At 28.4% G+C, this 23,788-nt stretch overlaps 2 protein-coding genes across 2 annotated transcripts in view; both read right to left on the reverse strand.

Moving 5' to 3' along the window:
- LOC132918290 (protein unc-13 homolog 4B) overlaps positions 1–977 on the reverse strand; it is a 37,818-nt gene extending 36,841 nt beyond the window's left edge. Inside the window, exon 1 of the mRNA XM_060979454.1 lies at positions 624–977. Coding sequence (XP_060835437.1) covers positions 624–787 — 164 coding nt within the window. The 5' untranslated portion in view covers positions 788–977. The remainder of the gene's footprint in view (positions 1–623) is intronic.
- Positions 978–19,312: 18,335 nt separating this feature from the next.
- Positions 19,313–23,639, reverse strand: LOC132931803 (ribonuclease H2 subunit A). Its single transcript, XM_060997819.1, has 6 exons — positions 22,886–23,639; positions 21,613–21,811; positions 21,175–21,301; positions 20,084–20,273; positions 19,861–19,984; positions 19,313–19,700 (listed from the first exon to the last, which is right to left on the reverse strand). The coding sequence occupies exons 1-6, from the start codon at positions 23,049–23,051 to the stop codon at positions 19,568–19,570; spliced, it is 939 nt and encodes a 312-aa protein (XP_060853802.1). The 5' UTR covers positions 23,052–23,639; the 3' UTR covers positions 19,313–19,567.
- Between the last annotated feature and the right edge of the window lie 149 nt (positions 23,640–23,788).

Genomic DNA, 23,788 nt, shown 5'->3' on the forward strand with positions numbered 1-23,788 from the left:
TATTGTATTATTAGTTATATAGTATATAAATCAAGTTATAGTAATATATATATTATATTTAACAGTATACATACATATGATAAATATATAATTATCAAGTACATTGTAATATATAACTAGGTATACACGTTTAAGTGCATAAAATCGTTATGATTAATGACTATATTATTATATAGTATAAATATATGATTTTCTATACAAACTTATTGATATAATGATATTTATTAAATTTTTAAAATTATTCCAATATCTATGTTTGTCTTGTTACAATATGAACTGTAAATAAGTTTATTTAGATGTTTATATTATTTAAAAATCGAATGATTTTTATATCTTCTATCCTGTTAAAAATTATAAAAAAATAATTTCCTGACAGGTCGTTTGCATAAACAATTTACGTACATACAATTTTAACAGCAAAAGACATAGTTTTTTATTCTTCCACAATCATTAACACAATAAAACTACTATAAATTATAATACGCGTGATATTATTAAAATTATTATTTGTCATGAACGCGTTCGTCGTAATGGTGGTTTCTAAACATGTAATTTTTAAATCATACTAAATATTTATTTCAAAAATATTCTCAAAATATAACAAATGAATGACAATGACTTACGGTCTGACTTTACGGCCTTTTCTTTTGTGCCAACTGTCTACAATGGCTTTGCTGATCACGGCCTTTTTTCCCACCAAAGTCCGTCCAAATTTAATCGCTTTTTGTCTAACGGTTTGCGCCGTTCTCTTACACTCGTTTTCTGGTAATCGTAATACTTCAGCCATTTTTGTATGGATATATTTTATGCATTCATAATATTTTGCGCAAATCGAGCTATCGATATTATGTTGTAACGTACGATAATTATATTTAATACATAAACGTATAAAGTGTATACTAATCGATACTATAGTTTTAATAACTAAACTAAACGATGAAAATCACGATACGCCTATCTGTAATATTATATTTTATTAAATACGCACTGCTTGCATTATAAAAATATACCTGCGTCTGCAGATACGGGTTCGACGGCGGACGGCGGACGACACAAGAACAATCGAAACCCAAACGTGCAACGCCAACACACACGGCTCCTGCGGTATATCACCATTCCCTATCACTGCTGCGACGAGCGGACAAACAAGTGCACTGTCGAAGCGTAGATCCTGACTGGTGTGCGTACATGTTGGGGGGCTCGATCGTCCAGTATAATATTATATGCTTATACAAAATACGAGTATAATAAGTATAACACGTGCTCTGGTAGCGCGCGGTTGGATTATATTTGTATTTTATATTATCATTATAATTTATAATATTATGCCCAAGGATCAGACCTGAGTGTTCACTTACACAGTGGTGAAACTCTATATGAGACTGGAAAATGAATAATTTTCTGTAGACTTTGCTGTTTTAGTAAGAAAATGATCGAATTATGTACTATTATTTCTTATTGTAATTTAGAAGTAATAATCTAATATAACGACTGATATAATATCATATGTGTTTGTCATCGTCGCTCAATACCGCGGGTATGTGCATAATATTAATATATTATTATATTATATAATAATATAACATACACCTGCAACCTGCACTGTTTACTTTAGGCTATTTCGAAAAAAGTACATATGTTTACGTTTTCTATGAATGTATGCAATATAATAGTAGCAGGAATACACGTTGCAATACACAAACAGTTATTATAAAAACAATACATTTCCAAAAAAAGATACTGTAAATAAAAAGCCAAATGATATTTCTTAAAACTTAAAAGTCATAAATTAATATTACATTTTATTGTTCCCAAAAGGATACCAACTATATACTAACTTAAAACAATAATTCATTTATTGTGGGAATTACAAATTTATTTTTTAATTTTTTATGTATAAATGTACATTTAAGTAGGTACCATCTAAGCATAATGCATGTAGTGGTGTACCAGGTGATTGATTTTGAGAACACTCCCGACAAAGTATAGGAAGTGCCTCTGAACACGTTCTATGTATGATTCAGGAGTCGGATGAATTGTAGTGTTATTATTCGGTTGCTTAAAAAAAATAATTAAATTAAAATTTGATCTTAAAAAAACATACATCATTATAAAATCAATACATTCTCATTTCGTTCAGAATCTAAAAAGGGGGCGTGATTCAAAACGATATTGTTTTGCATGTACCTAAAATATAACAAAACGATTTTATTTTTCAAAAATAAGTGTAATTTTAAGTTTTTTGGGCAATAAAAAAAATCTGAATGAAATTCAGGTTCATTCGTTTGAAATATTTCATGTTACCTTTTCAATTTTCATTGCTGAACACATTGTATACAATAGTTATAATTTTTGTTACATTAGTAGGTATAAAACATTTATAGCACTTTTAATTTGCAATGTTGCATATTAAAAATCGGAGACGTTACACTATTAACAGTATATGTCAGTATACAATTGTATAGTACTATAATTATAGTAATTAGTACTTAGTAGTTATTAATAGTGTACCTTGCCATTGAGTAAATCACTGATCACTGTAATGGATGCGTTCAATTTTAATTTAATGATAAACCCTATTTATTGCATAATACAGAAAATATTTTTTTTCTGATTATTCTGAAATGTGCAGAAACTTTTTACTTTTAACTATTTTAAGTACTAACTTAATCCAATTAATCAATTGGCTATACGTTCAAAATTTAAAATTTAAGCATTTCTCTGCTTCAAATCGAGATAACAGACTCGAGACACAATAATAATAATAAAAGAACTCCAGAACTCTGAGGTAACATGGAAATGACAAGAAAAATAGTTTTATATTTAACAATTTGTGTACATGAAATAAATAATTTGACAAATACCTTCGTGTATATAAGTTTATTAATTGTTTATGATTAATCCTATACTTATCTAAAGCTCTCATTCATATATCTGTATAAATAATATCGATTTGTAATTGATTATTAAACAATTTAAATGGTTCTAAAATTGAGCGTTTACCTAAATCAAAATGTACATAAATAAAGCATATTTACTTATAAAATATATTGATTATTATCTTCATCGTGGTTTAAAAAATACCTACATACATTTATTAGATATTTCTGATCAATTTTTCCCTAAACTATGTTATTATTTTATAACAAGATACTGCTGTATTGTCTATTTGTTTATTTAAGCGTCTATAAGCCAGTAAATTATAATATGGTTAGTAGTTAACCATTTTTGAAAATAATTTAGATAAAATATAAGGTAACTGTTAAAGAATTAAGGTTTTCGTATTATTGTTTTAATTGTTTTTAATCGTCAAAATCCATAAATTCTGATAGTATAAAAAACTGTACATTGTTCGAATACACCACATACAACAAAACTTATATTAAACATGATATAATACTTTATTTATATTTTACGTGGTTAAAGTAATATCTACTTGACTACTTGTACAATAATATAATTATTTGTAATATTACATCCCATTCAGTACCATAACGTCCATACCTACTATGGATCATGGTTCATACTCTATTAAATATCACTGACGCAGTTAGAACTCGCGTGCATAAATATAATATTAGGTAGGTATAATATATCGTATATGTTATGGTCCAAATATAAAAATAATTACACTGACATGGCAAGGTATCATTGTCTGAATTCTTCAAGCCATATATTGATAAATTATACATATACAGATACTAAATATCATACAATGCCCAGTACTGAAAGTGCCAAGAAACAAAATATACGAGTATAATTATGTTTAACGTTATATTTAAGTTTGTTGACATTTTAATTCTAACTTTATTTGAAGAATTAAAATTAAAAAATTAAATCGAAATCAAATAAAACGTTTAATCGGTTATTAAAATATTGTATTTATATTTAAATACCTATTTACCTTTACGCGTGTTACTAGCTTACTGTATGTGTTTCCAATTGCCATTAAGTAATTTAAAATTAGGAATATACAATTCCATCAGATTTACATTTGCATTTCCTTTTATCGTAGTTTTGGATATCAAGTTCAGCAATCATAATTTCGGTTTTCTATAGATTAATAGAAAAGAGCTTATATACACATATAGCCATTAGCCATATAGGTATACTTCTCTCAGTGTTAATTGAATATCGGTTACCTATATCATCAATACTAATAAACTCAATAACTCCAGAACTCCTACTTGAAAATTGTAAACTGATTTATACTATAATAATGTTGCCGTTAATCTTTCATTGTGCCTAATTTCAAATTTGTAATTTTCGTCCTCTACTTTTAACAAATTTTGATTACAAATTAATTAAAATTTTAATAATGACAATATTATTGCTTTTATATAATAATACAATACTAATTTGACATAAATATATTATAAGAAATTTTGTAAATATTATTACATTGTGTCCATTGTGATGTATATTTGTTTGATGCAATCACTTCGAGCTCTATCTACCAGATCTTAATTGGTATTCTTATTCTTTTAAGTTTTAAGTATAATTCAATAGTTCAATACTGTTCCTTCACAAAATCTTCTTCTGAATAAGATTCAGTGCTCAAAATGGGAAAAATTAAGTAGAGGTCTAGAGTTCAATCCAACGATTTAAAAACTGCGTTCCAAGTGCACAATTACTTAACACAGACCCGAGGGGGCTTTGCCCTCCTCACCAACCTTACTTATACTTTAAATACCACTATCCAGTTTATGCAAATCAACATTTAGAAGCGCCCTTTTTCTGCAGTCCTATACCCATCTATATTCTACATGGACGGAAATACGGGAATACGGGATAATGAGAGATTAGCCCCCAAAACTTCAAAATATGGCTCTATTTAGACATTTAATACCTATATGGCTATATGTATTATGTTATTATAAATAGTATATAGGTACAGAAACCCAGCATTAGACAGGCATAAGTATAAGGGATATTTATAACCAATAATAGTCAATAAATTATATTGTAAGCATAGATACTAATGTACGCGTGGAATCAGAGATGACATTTTATATTTTCGTCGATCAGACGATTATATTACGACGTATATCGCATAACGAGGAGCCTTGGGCATTGGGCAATCAGAATAGAACTCCAAGTATATAAACATTATATAGACGGACAGACGGACCGTGAATGAAACGATAGATAGTTTTCTTTGTTCCACACAGTTTACAGTTTGCCATATAGTACGTTTTGTACGAGTACCTATATATTTACGCCATATTTTCCGGCATATTAAAATCCGACTCCATCGTACACATATATATAACACTACACATTCGCAATTATAGACGTCACGCCTTGTGGATAAGCGGTTGGGGCACGTAGTGTGCAAGCGCGTCTTATAAATAATTGTAATAATAATATTTAAAATTTTGTGAGGCGTACTTAAACTCATACAACTATATATATAGTGGATGCGGTCACTGAACGATACTATACATAGGAGGCCGAAGGTTACAAGAGAACAGATATCGCGTTTATTCCTGTGGCATGATTTAAAATAATTTGAAGCGATGATGATGAGGCGGGGAATGGTACTTAACATTAAAATATACAGTATATATAATAAATCTACGTTTGAGTCTCTATCGCTGGAAAAGTAAAAAGTTTAAAGCTGCAATGATTCATGCTGTAAATAAATAATTTAACCAATTAACTTAATTTCCTAGGTATTCTCTTAAGTCACGTAGATACTCTAGGTATTCGTGCATATTATTTTACGTATTTATGTATATAGATTTTAATTTGAGAAACTTAATAGTTATAATAAATGTGTAATATAATAATAGTTGTCCAATAATTTAATTGATTTTTAGATTTCAATAAAAGCTTATCAGTTATTACACACGGCGAGTGATTTGAATGTACGCGCATACGTTTTTATATTGTGATGGTTTTAAAACGCTGAGCAATTCAACGGCGCAATTCAAACGCAGAACAGTAAAAGTGTGCGTTTTAAAATCACGTGCTACCATATTAAAATATATAAGAAATAAACAATGAGCGTCCCTTGTGAATATGTACATTGAAAATATATGATTTTATTTTAATGTTTGATTGCTTCCAAATTAAAAATGCGTGGTTCTTCACATACGATTTTTAAAATGTTATTACCCATTTGAATATGGCCATATCTACAGCTGATAATATTTTTGGGATATTTAAATTTAAAACACACATGTTTTTTTGGATGATTATAATATTTATTAATTTATTTAAAACCACTAACTCATGCGTTCGAATCTCTCCGTATGTAACCACTTAAAAGAGAAATCAAATGGAGGATAACATTATGATGAAAAATATATTTTATTTAAAAGGCCCTTAATACATTACAGTTATGAGGTAATGCAAAAATCTCCAATCTAAATAAAATTCAAAGGTTCCAAAATATTACATCAATTCTCTACCATATGTATCTAATTACATCCTATACAAAGAAAAGTGGAAAAAGTTACTATAAACCATAAACGGTTTCACCTATGCCTTAACACTCATCCAAATTCACTAATTAAAAACGTTGCTACTATAACAGATATTAGTTATATAATTTCAATTTATTTTTATACTTATAATTTATAAGTTTAACCTATGCCCTATGGGCTATGGGCTATGTTATAAGTATCTTTTTAGATTAATCTCTGGATTAATCCAGTTTATATTATCACATTACACTTCTTAATAGTTAATATAGTAGTACAAACAATACAAACAATCTCAAGAGCTTGCAAATATAATCTTAAGTATACTTAAACATTCCAAAAAATCAGAGTTTGAATAAATTCATGGCGGCATATTAATTGCGTCCTCGATATAAAAATTGCGATCAGTAAGATACTATTATTGTGTCCCAGTTTTTTTTATACGGCTATCGGGCTATGGGTTTATGGACTATACTAATTGCGTCCCGATTATTTACGTTTCTGAATTCAAAATGTATAACAAATAATATTAATGACGTGAATACAATAACACGTTTTGATTCTATCATAACTGTATTATTCAAATTTTAACTAATCCATAAATAATATTATAATAACATTTTAATATAATAATTCAATAACCTAAACCTTTTTTACTTTATAAAATAAACCTTTATTTGTTTTGTTATTTTAATTCTAATTTAATGAATTAGCAACGAAAACAATATGTTTGGTGTACATAACTACGAAACAAAGAAATATAATATTTTTAACCTACCCACCTTTAGCAATATAATATTATTTAATGTTACTATTGACAGTCCTAAGTCTATATTACTAGGTAAATAATGTATTTACATCGGACGCAATAAATTAGTGTAGTTATTAAATATTATTGGAACGCAATTCGTTTGCTGCGAAATTTATTATTAAATGGAAAAATGGGGGTGAGCAATGGAGCGTGCTTAGTGAATCACACTGTACATATAATACTTTTAACTATAAAATTATCATATGGTGGGAAAAATACAGCGAACACAATTTACACGCATTATAAAAACGGACGTTAGATAGGTACCCATTAAAACGGATAGTCGTAGATAACTACTGTTGTCTGTTTTGTTGCTGGTAAAACGCGGGATGAGTCACACTTTGATTGCAGCCCGCACTACATAACACAATAAAACAAGCGTTCATCCAAGACACAAACATATATATATATTATATATAAGTCCACCGTAGTTCCTGCCACTCCCGGCACTGATTAACAAGTAACAACCGTACTTGTTGTACATATATAGACTACATTAAATAATTATGACTATGTTACTGCTGCTGATAATGATGATGATGATAATAATAATAAATAATAATAATATATTACAATATTAAACACAGCAGTTATCTATACATAATAATATTACCTATGATATTATTGTCCATCATCGACCGCTTGGCTGGTTTACGTGAGCGTATATTTTGTTAGCGGTTGACCTGATTATCCAAAAATAAATTAATATAATTACTAATAAATCATATATATTAATGTACACAATACATAATATGCAAACAAATATAATTCTTAAGTTATGTCATACATATTAGTTAGGATTGCAAACTTTTCAAACTTTACTCATCGACCAGTAACCATAGTCCACAATGACATAGTAGTTAGTATATATATATTATTGGTGTATTAGAATGTTGAATTTAAAATAATAATAAATGATTGAAGTATAACACGTAACAGTCTGACTGTAATTTGATTTAAACTATATACTCGCAAAGATTAAGTTGTCATGACGGAGCAATGGCAATATTATTTTTCTATAGCATATTTCATAAATATATCAAAATACTGAATGACGCCACAAATAAAATAAAACCAATTAGATAATAACCCAATAAATTCTGATTTGATAGACAAATATTATACATGTTACATATGGTCCGATAAATTGTTGCTTAGGCAAAACCTCAAATATATACATGTAATGGGTAGATATTGATAGATATAGAAGGACAATAATGAATATTTAATTAATAAGTGTTAGGTAATAAAAAGAAGAAAAAGACAATATTATTATTATATCAAAAAATAAATATAATTTTATTTATGCTGTGATGGATTTGAGTACCTATAGAGTTATTTTTTTGTTAAAACAAATAGAAGTACTTATATTTTATAATGCCTAACCGAGACAAATAGAAATAAAATTACGTAATGATTAGACACTATACTCAGAAGATAAATATGGTAGGTACCTTATTACCATCTACTGAAATCTATTTTTGTAAATAGTTTGATAAATATTAGATACCTATTTATCATTTATCACGTAATTTTTCTTTACCAAAAATAGTCATAACTCATAAGCTTACAAAGTTGCAACAAAATGCCCGAAATCCGAATGCGTAATGCAATAAGCGCTTACTTGTCTTGAATGTAGCCGCGGTGTCAGTGGGTAATCGCCAATCGGTTAAAATATCCAAATGTATCCGTTTTTCCGAAAATAAGTACATTACACTTTACTTTCTAATAAAATTAGCTCAAATAAGTCAAATACTCAAACAATATAAACGAATGTATATATAATGTATAGTTAAAATGTAAAATAATTATTATATTATAAATAATATAGTCATATTAGACTAACTGTTCTTCAATAAATGTTTCAACTGTTTTATTTGTTATTTATCATACCAAGGTTATATTGGTTTATTTTGTAAGATTTTATCATGAATCGTTGTCGTTTTAATTTTAGGTTTATTATTTTTTTTTTTAATTAGTAACAACTAATAACGCATGTAGTTACTTTTAATCTGTTTAGTTCTTTTAGTTCTAATTTATGCTCCCCCCCGCCGCCATAACTAATAAGTAACAATATTAGTATAATATTAATACTACACTAATTATTCCATCCATTCATAGTATTAAAATCCAACTTATCAATTAACAAATAAAAATTGTTTAATAGTTTAAAAAATTTAAATATTTTTTTTTAATTAACAAATTATAACATAATAAAACATATCTACAAATTTCTTTTTTTTAATCAAATTTTTTCCAATAATTCAATAAAATTGCGATTATTTTTTTTTCCATTACATTTTTAAAATTAATTTTGCTAAAATATTTTGCCGCCCCTGAAGCGTGCCATCCTCGAGCATGTGCCTACCCGTGCCCCCCTCTAAATACGGGTCTGACTATATCTTAGTACAGTAAAAAGAGTATTTCTATATGCTAGTGCCTAGTTAAGTTAGTAAGCTAGTTAGTAGATAAAAACTAATATCTACATGACTATACCAATATAATTATTTTTTTCAAAATGTCTTTTGCAATACCAACACTACGTTCCGCCATGCCAGACCGTTACGTACTTTGTGCGTGATGTGAGCTTGATGTTATCATTTGAAAATACTAAGAATTTCAAAATACTAAATGACATATTGTCAAATATTATTTTTTTATGAATAACTACGTAATTTACAATACAATTTATTATATTATTTTTAATATTTTAGTCCACATGGAGTAGTAATCTATAACGACTAATAGCTTATTCCCTTAAACTCTGCTATATTTATTGCAATTTTATAAAATTAACTGTCTGAAATCGTATGAGATAACATTGATTCTTTAATTTCAAACTTGCCAAATTTTACACAGAACAAGATACTCTATAATTTCCAGTTTGTTTATTTATACCAGGATATAATAAAATAAATTTTTTAACTTTTACCTTAGTATTTGTGATCAGTGATCACCAAGACGCCAAATGTGTTTCATGTAATTTGTTAATTATATTATCTTTGAGATTAAAAGTGTAGTTTGGTTTTATGTATAGGTAATTATCTTTTATAATTTATAATTTAATTTCTCATTTTCCAGTTATGTCTTAGCTCATAGTCCTCATTAATTGTCTTAGGCCAACCGAATTTACAATATTCTAGATACCACCAGTTATCATCTTGTATTTCTTCTTTTAAATTTTTAAAATCTATTCCAATTTTACATGCAATATAAATTACATTTGCTAAAATTTCCTCATCAGCATTATATATTTTTATGAAATTTCTGCTGAGAAAGTCAGTATACTTTTAGTAATCCATCTTAAACATCTTGAAGCAAAATGAATGGAACTCTTCATCTGTGATTAACTGATATGTAACAATCTATCGTTATTTTAGATGAATCACATTGCATTTCTAAACGAAAAAAACTAGATAAATCTAAAATCACAAAATAGGCACTGAAATACTTGTACCTATATATTATCAGCAACTGTTATTGTCAATCATTATTATATATTGACAGCTAGGTAACCTAAATAAAAATATAAACATAATTATCAAATAAAATTAATTTAAGTTAAATATTAATAAAAAGTAATGACTAATGAGTAATGACTAATCATCACATAAATTATACAAAAATAAAAATCAAGAAAATATGCATAACTTCGTAAACCAAATTCTATATACTCTAGCTGCTATTATCTACCTATAATTTAATTATTTAACAATGCAAAATCTTAAATCTGTACTAAAAATATTACTTTGTCTAATTTTGTCTTTAGGTAATTCAAAACGAATTTTAGAGTTCTGTTCAGTTCTTTGGAATTCTTTGCAAATTGGTATAATGGTCTTGTTGAATCACTTGGACGTATTCAAAGAATATTGTTACGTCTTATTGGATATAAGAGGACATTAAATGTAAATATCATAAATTATAATTATAAATCCATCTATCTCTTTATCGTCAATTCAATCTAGTCTTAATTTAGATTCTCTTGCCTCCTCTTCTATTCTAGACATTATTAAATTTATAGAAAAACGAACATCATTGAAAAGCTGAATACTAAATTACATTAAAAATTTATGATTCTTCACTTTCTGCCCCCTTAAAGCTTAAGTATTTAACTTTGATAGTTACCTAATTTTGAAATAATAATAAAACACACTCTAATTAGAAGAAATGTTATTTATATAATTATGTAACTTATAAAGCTGCGGTGTTCTTCAAATACTACACATAATATCCTGTGCAAAAGCCAGTTATTCATTACCTAATACAAAAATAAATAAATAAACTAATAACAGATAAAAAAGAAATATTACAACTAATGTTCATGAACTTAAAACAAAAATAAATATAATAGTAAGTTAAATTAATGGTTTACGTAGGTATTGTAATGAAATAATACCTAAAAATCAGTAGGTACAGAATATGTACAATAATAATGAATAGGTAACACGTTCGTATAAAATATTAATAAAAATAATTGAGAAAATATTTTTTATGAACCAATCATTTTATACTTATTTTAATCGTTACTCACAAAGAAAAATAGTGATGTGATATTACACGAAGATTTAATGCAAAATAATAAAATATAATTGGTGTTAACTAACATATTAATAGACTATAAATTATAGTACCTAGGTCATTTAGGTATACGAGCATATCGCTTATCGGACTATAAACTATATAAACTGACAAGAACAATTAAGTAACAGGAATTAAATATTATATTAATCTACTTCAATAAAATATAAATTATTTTTGTATTACCTATTCAAAAAATATGCCATGATGTCCAATAAATAAAAATAGGTAACGAATGCTGTACAAGCAATCGTCGATCAAAAATTTATAGTCAATCATCTCATTACCAGTGTCGGCCTGGCCATGGCCGCTGGGCCGCGAATGCGGCCGGGGCCCCTCTCCTTTTTTTTTTTATTTTTTTTTTTATTGTCGTCAATTTTGTTCAGCCGTTATAGGAGCAATTTTTCTTCAGAGGCCCAAAAAATTGAAAATTGATTCAATAATCAGATGCTTTCCCATAGGTTAGGTTAGGCTTTGTACAAGTTAGAGGAGGTTTATTTGGATCAATTGCGCTACTGCAAGTTAAGTTAGGTTTTATCCTTATTTTGGACGAGACCACGAGGACCCTGCTTGCCCGACCCTGCAGCCTGCAGAGGCCCCGGTGCCCCGATGTTGGATTCAGCAATCATACAAATATTGCATAGAAAAAAATGTATTATGTATTAATTTACAATACCTACTATAGTCTATAATATCTGTATAATATATAAATATATAATAATGATGAAGGTATGACATTTACTCTTGAAAGTAACTTAAACAATATTATTCTTATTTCTTATATAGCTTATAAATTATGGATATGTTTTCTAAGTTTAAATTTTATAATAGAAATATAATTTTAGTTTTCGTAATTTCATTTCTGTGTTATTAATAATTATTTTTTATTGTTTTGTAGCTTCAAACGTTTCAATAGTTTCATAGTTTATTTTTAAATGAATGATTTCCATCGCGTCGGCTTCGTGTTAATATAATATTATTATTATAATGTTATTATTATTTATTTATAAATATTAAATAATGTTTTTCTCGCACCCATCGACCATTAACACGATTCATGAAAAATGAAAATTTATTAAAAGACTTGAACTGGTTGGACCCTAGAAGTTTTGCAGTATTTAACAACATTGAATTATTGCCTGTATCAGCTTTGAGTACTTTATGTAAAATATCTGGACTGAATCATGAAGTAATCTTAACAGAATTGAAACAATTTTCCAGTCAATATGAAAACTTTATACCACAAATACCTAAATATACTACCGATTGTGATTCAGAAAATAAGATACTTTTAAGAAATGAAGATGCGAGTGATGAAGATAATGATGAAATATCAAAATCAGTAAATTGCAATAAATGTAACAAATGTATTCACTGTGCATTTTTAATTGTACGGGAATTATCATGCCAGTCAAATTTATTTTCAAATTTATTTGTCATATATAAGTTTGCTTTGTTGTTGCCATCAACACAAACAACTTGTGAAAGAGTATTTTCAAAGCTTAAATGTATAAAAACAAAACTTCGCTCAACGTTACACCAAAACCACCTTACTCCATTAATGTTGATGGCTATAGAAAAGAATATAGCCATTGATACTCAAAAATTAATTGAAACAATAGCTTATTCATCTAATAAATTAAAAAAATTACTTATTTAAAAATTGTGTTTTATTATTTAAAACATTCTTACTAGGTAGGTATTTCAAAAATAATTAGTTGTAAAATTGCTTTTATATTTAATTTAACTCATGAATCATGATTATGATATATAGGTATTATATAATATGATCTATATTGGAAAAAATGTAAAGTACCTATATTTAAACTTTATTTAAAATAATGTTTCAACAAAATACAGTGTACATTTTTTGGGGGCCCCTTAAAAAAACTGATCCATGGGCCTTTGGTATGCCAGGCCGACACTGCTCATTACGATATATTATGATTGTTTTTAAATAGTTTAAAAAAATGACTACCTATATCTAGTTATTTAGTATTTCTAATTAATTAATTTGGTGTAGAGTACCTAACAGTGGTGAATTAAGCTATTTGCCGCCGTCTCAAATTATAATATAATATTATAAATATTTTTTATTTTTTAAGTGCGCCAAATTTGCCGCTCCAATTGCCTGATTATTTTGCCTGTAGGGTAACTCGACGCTGGTACCTAATATATATGATCCAGAAATCACGTATCACCATTCACTTCACCTCACTAACCTAACCATGACAATTCAATAAATTATTTAAATGTGGGTTTTACACTTTTACAGTTGTCAGTAGACATTAGTAAGAAAAATACAATTGAATAGGTAGCATAAGTTTTATTTTTTTTTCTTAAACAATTATAAAAAAATTTAAATTGTGTTGGCGCTGCGACAGATCTTACGAAAAGGGCAGTTGTCTGCCGCAACTTGCGCAGGTGTTACACAGAGGTAGGTGACCAACTTAATAACAAATTATTATAAAAATCAATTAGTTGTAAACTCTAAATAATATGTATAATAATGTGACGCTGTCACAAAGTGTTACAAAATAAATATAATATTAGAGTAATACGAGGCCCCAAAATCATATAATAATAACATATAAATAATAATAATAATCAATAATATAAAATATAAATACTAATTATTATAACATGGAATATTAATTCACCTTTAAGGCAAATAATGGTATACAATATAACAAAAAAATCATAGACCTGAGTATCCGGTAGTGGTGTCGATCCTCGGATCCAAATTAATAATCTTCACTGGTGTGGTAGATGATTAGGACCAGCTTGACGACGTAGCACATAAAGTGATATAATATGTAATTATATATATATATATATAAATACGGCCGCGACGGTTACTGTATATACAGTGGCGTAACTGGGAAAAAATCTAGGGGGGGGCAATGTATAATGAATGTAATATATTTATTATTATCAAAACCCTGACACCCCTCCTCCCCGGTTAAAATATATACCTTTAGCTTTCAAAAAATTGTCAGGGGGGCAAGTGCCCCCTCTTGCCCCCCCCCCACAATTACGCCACTGTGTATATATATATTACGACGACCGAAAATATTACTTGGCCGATAAATGCATGAAAAAACGCTTTCGCACGTTGAATGTCAGACTGTGACGTACTGACGTATAAATGATAATTATATCCGGCCGCACACGACGCCACAATAATAAATGGAAAAATGTAAGTTTATATGAACGCCGGCTTAAACGTAGTAATAAACACGTGGTTTTATGCCACCGGACAACGCAACCAGGCACACACGTATAAAAAAAGGTGTCGGGCCTACCGCGGCAACAACACAAGTCGCCCGGTTTTGACGACAGTCAGAAAAGGTGTAAAGATGGCGTGACAAAGTTGACGCGTCAACCGGGACGGCGGCGACAAGTTCGCGGCGATCACAGCTTGACCACTCGGGAGGGAGAATGGACAAGTGTGATGACCGGACAGTCACTTGCGTCGCGATGGTCTTTGACCCGGCTGAAACGCGCCAGGAGGATCGGTGTTCGAACAAATTGAATGGTGGAAATCGACTCGATTTTAATCGAGTATGTTAAAGTAAATTAATAAGCTGTTGTTTATGTAATAATAATAGTTAAGTTTAGGTATGGTATTAAAATATGAATTGTCTACTTTAATCAATCTTGATTATAAAGCTAATTTTTTATAAAAGTATATCCGACAGTAAAAAATTAATCTCCAAACAATGGATCCTGACATTGCTGACCTATTTTATGTAAATCATGTTTGTAACTATATTGCCTAATCCCAAAATGTAATTTTTTGTCAACTGGATGAAATTGTTGAAATAATTTGGTTTTCTATTATTTTATTTCTTCTAACGTTCTAATCTTCTAGGTAGGTATGAACGGACAATTTTCTTACTCCAGCTTCCATGCACCAATAATCTAAAATTCTAAAATGGTTATTATTGTTAATGAATAATAATAATTAATAATACATACGATTGAATCCAAATAAACGGTATAGGTACTCATTTGATAGATTGCGTGGTGTTAACTACAAACCTAATGTTCTCACGTATAAGTACTTGGCTTCCGCATCAATTCGTGAAAGAAAAAACAAACAAATATGCATTATATAATAATATATCATAGATAATAAATACCTACATATAGTTTGGTACACTCTGACACGAACAATAGTACAGTTTCATTGACGGTCACGATCAAACAATACGTACGAAAAACAAAACAAATGAATAAATTATAATAGATACCTACCATTGGCATATTGTTATAGAATTTTAAATGACATTTTAACTAAATGCAGTTGGATTTTGTTGGAGAATAATCTAGTAATGGAAAAAAACTATTATTAATCGGTTTAATTAATTAGAAAGCATTGAATATAGTTTGCGAGTTTCATAACATTATAGGTAAGTAATGAAAATCATAGATAATTTCACACCTTTTTTTTTCTTTTCTTGTTTGAACTGACGGCGCCGTGGGAACTTCTTTCGCATTACTTCCACAGCACCGCCATCGTTTATTGAATTTAATAATATGATTATTTGTTATAATGGAGGCACTCGGGAAAGTCCCCGCGACTTGCCCCCTTATATTTATCGGTTACAGTAATAAGACATTTAGTTAACATCGTGCTGATCCTAGTCCTTTTCGTGAGCCGACCGCAGTCCGCCGCTCTGGAATCTCGTTCCCGATGCTGTGATCGTCCTTCCTCCCCGTGGTGCTATGATAAGTGGATAGAACGGAGGGGTCGGTGGCGCCTCCGACGTTGTCGTGATTACGACGAGTCGGGACTATCCTCTTCTCTGTCTGTCCCTTTCGGATTCCTCCTTGGCCGATAAAATGTTCTCTATCATTCCAATGAATTCTCCGCGGACTCGCGCGAAAGCTTCACGGATGTTTGGTGGTTGATCTTCGGCGCCGAGTGGACCACAGAGCAAGTCCGACACGTCTTCGGCACGAGGTAGACGACCGTTGAGGAAAGGCCGCATCCTTTCCCGGTCGGCGTCCCATTGGGGACAGTCAAACGCGGTGTGCTCTGCGTCGTCCTCCAGATGACCACAGTGAACGCAGGCACTGTCGTTGGCACGGTTCGTCCTGTGAAGGTATGCCTGGTAGCACCCGTGTCCAGACAGCGTCTGCGTCATGTGGAACGTCAGATCCATTGGCGGTTTGGTCAGCCACCGAGTGATATCGGGCAGTAGCCGGTGGGTACATCTGCCGTTCGCTGAGCGGTCCCACCTCGATTGCCAGGACCTGACGAATATTGCCCTCTTCGAAGATTTGATTTCAGCCGTTGTAAATAATTTCACACCTAAAACACGATACTATGACACTTAACCTAATCTAACTTGCATATTATACACTTAATTTAGAATGTACTTACTCGAATCACGAATCTCTACAAGTATATTTAAGATTTAACCATTTTTAAAAAAAATAATATTGAGTGTGGACGCGTAGGTATACTAGTACAAATACCTAGGAAATTACCTCGATTTTTCACTCTATTTTTATAAACAATAAATACTTAAACAAAACAAATAACTAATAAGCTTATTCAATGTTAAATGTTATTAATCGTAAATTCGTAACTGTAGATTTCAATAATCCACTTACGTTTCAAGTATACTTAGCTTATTTATTGTTCATTTATTAGATCGTTATTTGATTATTTCTCTATTATCAGACCACTTCATATTTCATAATATTGGACATAGGTGCTATTTCATAAGCAGTCAAAATCTTTTTTTTAGGTTCTGGTATGGTTTGGTACGCCTCCCCCTTATATCAGTTGATCCTGTCATTCTTTAGACTTTCATTATTAGCTAAGCGTAGGGAAAGGCTAGACCTGTGATTTATCTTTAAATTAATAGGTAATTATCTTATGGTGATATTAAGTATTATAAATTGTTCTTAATTACTTAGGTAGGTACTATGAACTTTTTTAAACTTTCATGTTCCTTGTATGGTTAGTGCTTACTAAGCACAGTTAAGTTATTTTTGATGTGCCTCTCTATCGCTCAAATTATAATCTTAATGACCCTTTAAGGCTTTAAATCGTTCAATGCAATTTGACAACAATTTTAATAGGCATTGATCTAATTGTTGATAATTTTTTTGAATTTATTTGAATAATTCTCTTAAGAGGATGCTAGACCTGAATGTGGAGTTTCTGTCTTGCTACATACATCATAAATAATATACGCTGAGCAAAATACATTTTATGTTAATTGTAATATTAAAGTAAATGTACTTATTATCAAACTTAAAGGCAAGAATATTATCTAAGGCATCTTATGAGCTTTTTATTGATATCACATAGTGTGTTATAGCTATGTAAAATATTACAACTTTAAAATGCTCATAACTCACATTTAAATTATCATCTTAATAAAAGTTTGTGAGATGCCCTAGATAATATTCTTACCTTTAAGTTTGATAATAGATAAATTTACTTTAATAAATAAGCTAGATGCTATTGAACTCAAATCTACCATGATGTTTGTATGTAAGACAGATACAATACATACAGGTATCCTGCATGGTGTTCTCTTAATTAATTTATTACTTCATATGTTTAAACATTAAGTTGTATGAATTTATTTTATTGCTATATTAACACTGTGAATTGTGATACTTTTATATAATGTTATAAACTATCTATACACTATAACTACTTATCAAACATAATTGAGCAACACCTGATATAATAAATAAATGAATAGGTATCCAGTGGTGCAAAACTACCAAAAAAATATGACATGACATTATCTTCCAAAAATTAAAGTAGATCTAAATATCAATAGTATTGAATTTAAATTAACACCAAAATTCTAATAACAAGTGCCGTAACAATACTTAACCACAAATACACAGTACCAGACACAAACGCAGGAAAACATTTTTTTTGTGGGGGGGGTTGTAAAAATGTATATAAATATCATACTATTCATTTGTAGACCAGGTAATTTATTTTTTGTTCCTGATATTTTGTAGGGGGTTTAAACACCCAAAACCCTCCTGCATTTGTGCCTGCACAGTACACACCATAGGTACCTACAAACATTTAAACTATTTATAGAATATTAACCAGGGATTCTAATATTATGATATTTTTCTTTAACTTTAAACTTTAAAGACTATGATGGTTGTTCAACCCACATTAACCACTGATGTTTCAATTACATTTTCTAAAAAAAAAAAATATTTCATATTGTTTAACACACAATTAAAACAAGTTAGTTGGGTTTAATCGATGTTGAAATATTCAAAAGCATAATACATTACTACATTTCAAAACATTTTTGTTAATACGTTAATACATTTTTTCTCAAAAACATAACAAGTTATAAAAAAACTTTTTTTTTTATTTCTATTAAATTAAAATTTTATAAATCTGCTGCACGTAATTTGTTTAAAATTTTACAGTCTAGAAGTGTTTAAAAAAAAAAATCTACAATAACTAATTTAATAAAAACACATAATAGAAAAGAAACAACCTTCCTGTATTTCAAGTATCAAGTATATTACTATAAATAAAAATTATTGTAATTTAGTGATTTATTAAAGAATTGTTATGTAATACTTAAGGTTAGGTTAATGTTGATTTATATGTAAAATATTACTATTGAATGATAAATTTAAAATATTGTAAACACTCTAAAAGTTGAAAATATACATTAATAACTATTACAATTGTTTAAAATAAATGAATAAATATAAAACAATGATTTATTATTAATTAAAATTTAGTTGTAACTATTAAACTCCTATCATCAAAAAAGGGCGTTTTTTGTTGAACTCGTTTACTATTTTGACCAAAAAATGATGTTATAGGTAATGATTTTTTATCTTCGTCCTCTTCTTCATCAGACCTAAAAAAATATTAAATATTTTGCTTAAAAATTACATGTATTTAAATTTGTTATTATGAAACTAAAATTAAATATCAATATAATATGTTAATATATTATATTAAATACCTCATAAAGTCATAATATTATCAATTATCATGATACAATAATATATACTTACCAGTCTATTTGTGCTGCATTATTTTTTAATACTAATTCTGCCGTAGACCAAGAAAATCTTACAATACTAGGAAATCCAAATATTGGGTCTATGTTTTTTTTTAAGTATTCTTTTGTTACGGGATCTAAGAAGTAAAAATTATTTTAAATGTAACTTTGTTTTTAGATTCTGAACTGATAGCAAAAACAACCATTGATAATTATAATGTATATTTTTTTTTTACCATTTGGGTAACCACTTCCCCAATTAGAATCAATATCTTCTCCAGGTTTTTCAATAAATTTCCAGTTTTTTAATGCTGCGTCACGAGTTACTTTGGCGCAAATACTAGCAGCACTTACAATTGGAAACAAAGAATCAGCTTTTTTAGAAACTGTTATTTTTAATTGAGGGAATATTGATAATAATTTTTCCTAAAGATTAAATAACAAAATATAATAAATTATAAAGGATGAATTTTAAAATGTAAACCTTAAAATATTAAAAACAGTTTACACATAATACACAGATTAAATTAACAATAAATTAATTATTCAATAACTAAATAACATACTCAATATACATATCTTCAAATGATTTTAGTCACAAATATTAATTTAATATTAATTTACATTAATAATAACAATAAAATAATATTTAAACACATTCTACATTTTTATATAGGTAAATTGATAATATTTCATATTAATTTATTAAATGAAATTTTCAAAATGTTATACGTTTACTTCAATATTATAATTTATAAGCATAAAATGATTTTCTGATTTCTACCTTTATTCAACAAATTTTTTTATAAATAGTAATTTAGTTCAAAAAGTTGGCTCAAACTTTAAAGTGCCAATACAAAATCTAAAACTAATATTTTAAACGTTTCAAGTATAATAAATAATAATATACCATTTATATTATTATAATGGGTACTTATCGGTTATCGCAACAACCTAAGCAAATAACTGTTTGTCATTAGATAGGAACAACAGAATGTATTTTAGTTGAAGATAGGATTGTGTCTACACTTATACAAGCAATAAAATACAAAACATTTCTTTAAATTACTGTGTTTTTAGAAAGGCAGTGGCGATAAACGATAACTACCTTATAATGCATTTATATATTATTGTTTTTATTCTTAGTTCATAGAATTTTGGTTCTTAAGAGATTTTACCATTTACAAGCATATAATCATAATATTAAAAATGTATTGCACACATTTTATAGAAACAATAGAACAATTTTAGTAGATATATTATGTACTAATGTATGTTCCTTTTAGTACTCATGCATCTTAAAAATAAAAACTTATAATATTCTTACTTGGTACTTATCAGGGGGTCCAACAGTATCAACAAATACTTCACAAATATTTACTCCTCTATCCAAAACTCGCTGTATTAAACCAATAGCAGCATTATGTGAAATTTCGTTCAAAGAACACTTTTGCCTAATTCAAAATAATACAAAAAATTTATTGAGTTGATACTATTACTATGATATATTATGTAAGCGATGTCAATATTTATTTTTATTTTTGCGATATGTTGATATGCATATACGCAAATTAATTTGTTAGCAGCATATCCACCTCTGCATTAATAATAGCATTTTTTTTTTAAAGTTTAAAATAATAAGGAAATAGAATACAAAGTAGTTATGTTACTGGATTTCTAGTTTCTAAAATTGTGATAATACCACATTACCACTAGTACTATGACTTACAAAAATAAAAATAAATGTTTCATTTCATATAACTACCTTCTAAAGCTACAATTGCTTATTGTAGTTGGTGATATAATGTGTACAGCCCATCCAAGTATTTCAGACTGTTTGGTTATTCCATCAAAGATTTCATCTCGAGCTTGTTCAGACAAAACTTTAGAATCAGCACATCCTAATGATTTTAATATAGCTTGATTATCTACTGAACAGTAAGATGTACCATATACCATTGGACCTAGATGATTATATACAAAAATATATTATTTAAGAAAATTATCAAACAAAATTCAAAATAGAAGGTATATAAATCTATTGTAAATACTAGTGTAGATATTATAATAATATTTCAGCCAATGGTGTACACCTTAACACCTTGATTATGATGTGCCTGCCAGCGGCAATTTGATAATCTTTTGCTGTACGCCACAGCTTATTTAGAGGGTAATTTATAAAATGTTATATTCGATATTTCAAGAACTATTTAACAGAAATTTATAAAACCAATATTGGTATTCTTATTATTGTTTTACCAACAAAATTATAGCATTATTTTAAAGTAGTAGTTGACAGTCACTTGGCTTCTTGTTGAAATTCATATTAATTTTATGCCAAGTTGATACTGGTTGTCCTCTCAACCGAATTCCACATAAAAATTACCATTTTTCTACTTGAATATAAATGTAAGATAAAAGTGCATATTTTAGCAATACCAGTAAACAAAACTATTGGAAAACAATGACAAAAAAAATGTCTAAATACTAAGTATATGTGCAGGGCCATATTTACGCAAGGACATAATGAGTATTTGTCCAAGGTCCATGTAGACTAAGGGGCCCACATACTACTAGATTTAATTCTTTTAATTTTAATTGATCTATTAGTTTAATTTACAATTTATAATAATAGGCCCATTTAATATTTTGTCTGGGGCCTCAAAACTTCTAAATCAAGCATTGAATATGTATTTATGACTATGAGTAAAATAGAAAATATTTTAATATATGTATGAGAATTTAGAAGTTAGTATATAGGCGTGATCTGGGCTATCATTAAATATATAATATTAATTTTATATAGTATAGTCAAGATATAGAAATATTGAGATAAGTAGTTAAAATTGAAAATTAGAAATATTTTTTTCTTTTGAAAACATCTAACTGCAAGTACTTAATATACATTAATTCTTTAAGATCAATAAATGCATCATTACATCTATTGTCAGGATCTTGTAGGATTGAATTACTTGATTTATTACCAAACTCACCTATTTGAGATTGTTGCGAATATTTTTATTGTTTTTTATACATACCAAGGACAGGGCCACGACCAGCTTCATCAATTCCTAAAATATATTTTTCAGTTTTCATCGTTTCAGGCAATTCAGATTCAATGTGAACATCAAATGAATTATTTTCATGCGAAATCGCCGATTTCACATCAGAAATAGTATGGCAAACTTTAAAGTTACTATTCATGATAATTTTAAAGTTTAATGTAAAATAAATTGGTTAATTACTAGGCAAACAAAGATTTAAGTTAGGATCGACTTTTAAGGTTTATTACATGGATAGTACCTAGTAGGTTAAACTGGAAACCATAAAAAGAAATTATTAAAAGATGCCAAGTTTCGACATCCAACAGAGAACTGTGAACAATCGTATTTCTGTGACAAACAGTCAATGTCAATACTATAAGTTGAAGTAATATGTAATTTCTACTTCTACTGTAAACTGTGAACAATGAATCGACAAGTGAAGAAAGAAGTAAGAACTTCAGGTTTTAGAACAACTTACAACTGAGAAACTGCCAAAAGTTGAACAATAAACAATCAACAACGATAAACTGATAAAGTGATAACTAACAAAGAAAAGTGACAAGTAAAAATTAATAAATAGCCTGTTGACTATTATAGACACTAGACACTACAGACAATGGACAGTAGAAAAAACAATCATTATTCAACATATTATTCATTAATGTTTGTATATAGTTTGTTGCTTGGAGAATAGAATATTAGATTATTTGGAAATCTGGAATGTATAGTAAATAGTAATATACTAATACGATCTGATAGTACTAAGTACATTAACAAATATTAACAATACGTTAATTGAAAATTTCAATATAGTAACCTAAAATGAAAATTTAAGAGGGAAGTCATCGCATTGGTCAATTAATATCATCATATCACACAATTCATAACGTAGCAAAT

This window comes from Rhopalosiphum padi, chromosome 1 (genome assembly GCF_020882245.1).
Source record: "Rhopalosiphum padi isolate XX-2018 chromosome 1, ASM2088224v1, whole genome shotgun sequence".
NCBI lineage: Eukaryota > Metazoa > Arthropoda > Insecta > Hemiptera > Aphididae > Rhopalosiphum > Rhopalosiphum padi.

Excerpts from the sequence above, each read along its gene's own strand:
- LOC132931803 (XM_060997819.1), bottom strand. The coding sequence starts at position 23,051 with ATGAATAGTAACTTTAAAGTTTGCCATACTATTTCTGATGTGAAATCG. Across the intron at positions 19,985-20,083 it reads GGGAAGTGGTTACCCAAATG|ATCCCGTAACAAAAGAATAC; the intron begins GTAAAAAAAAAA and ends TTTACTTCTTAG. Across the intron at positions 19,701-19,860 it reads AATGCAGCACAAATAGACTG|GTCTGATGAAGAAGAGGACG; the intron begins GTAAGTATATAT and ends ATATTTTTTTAG.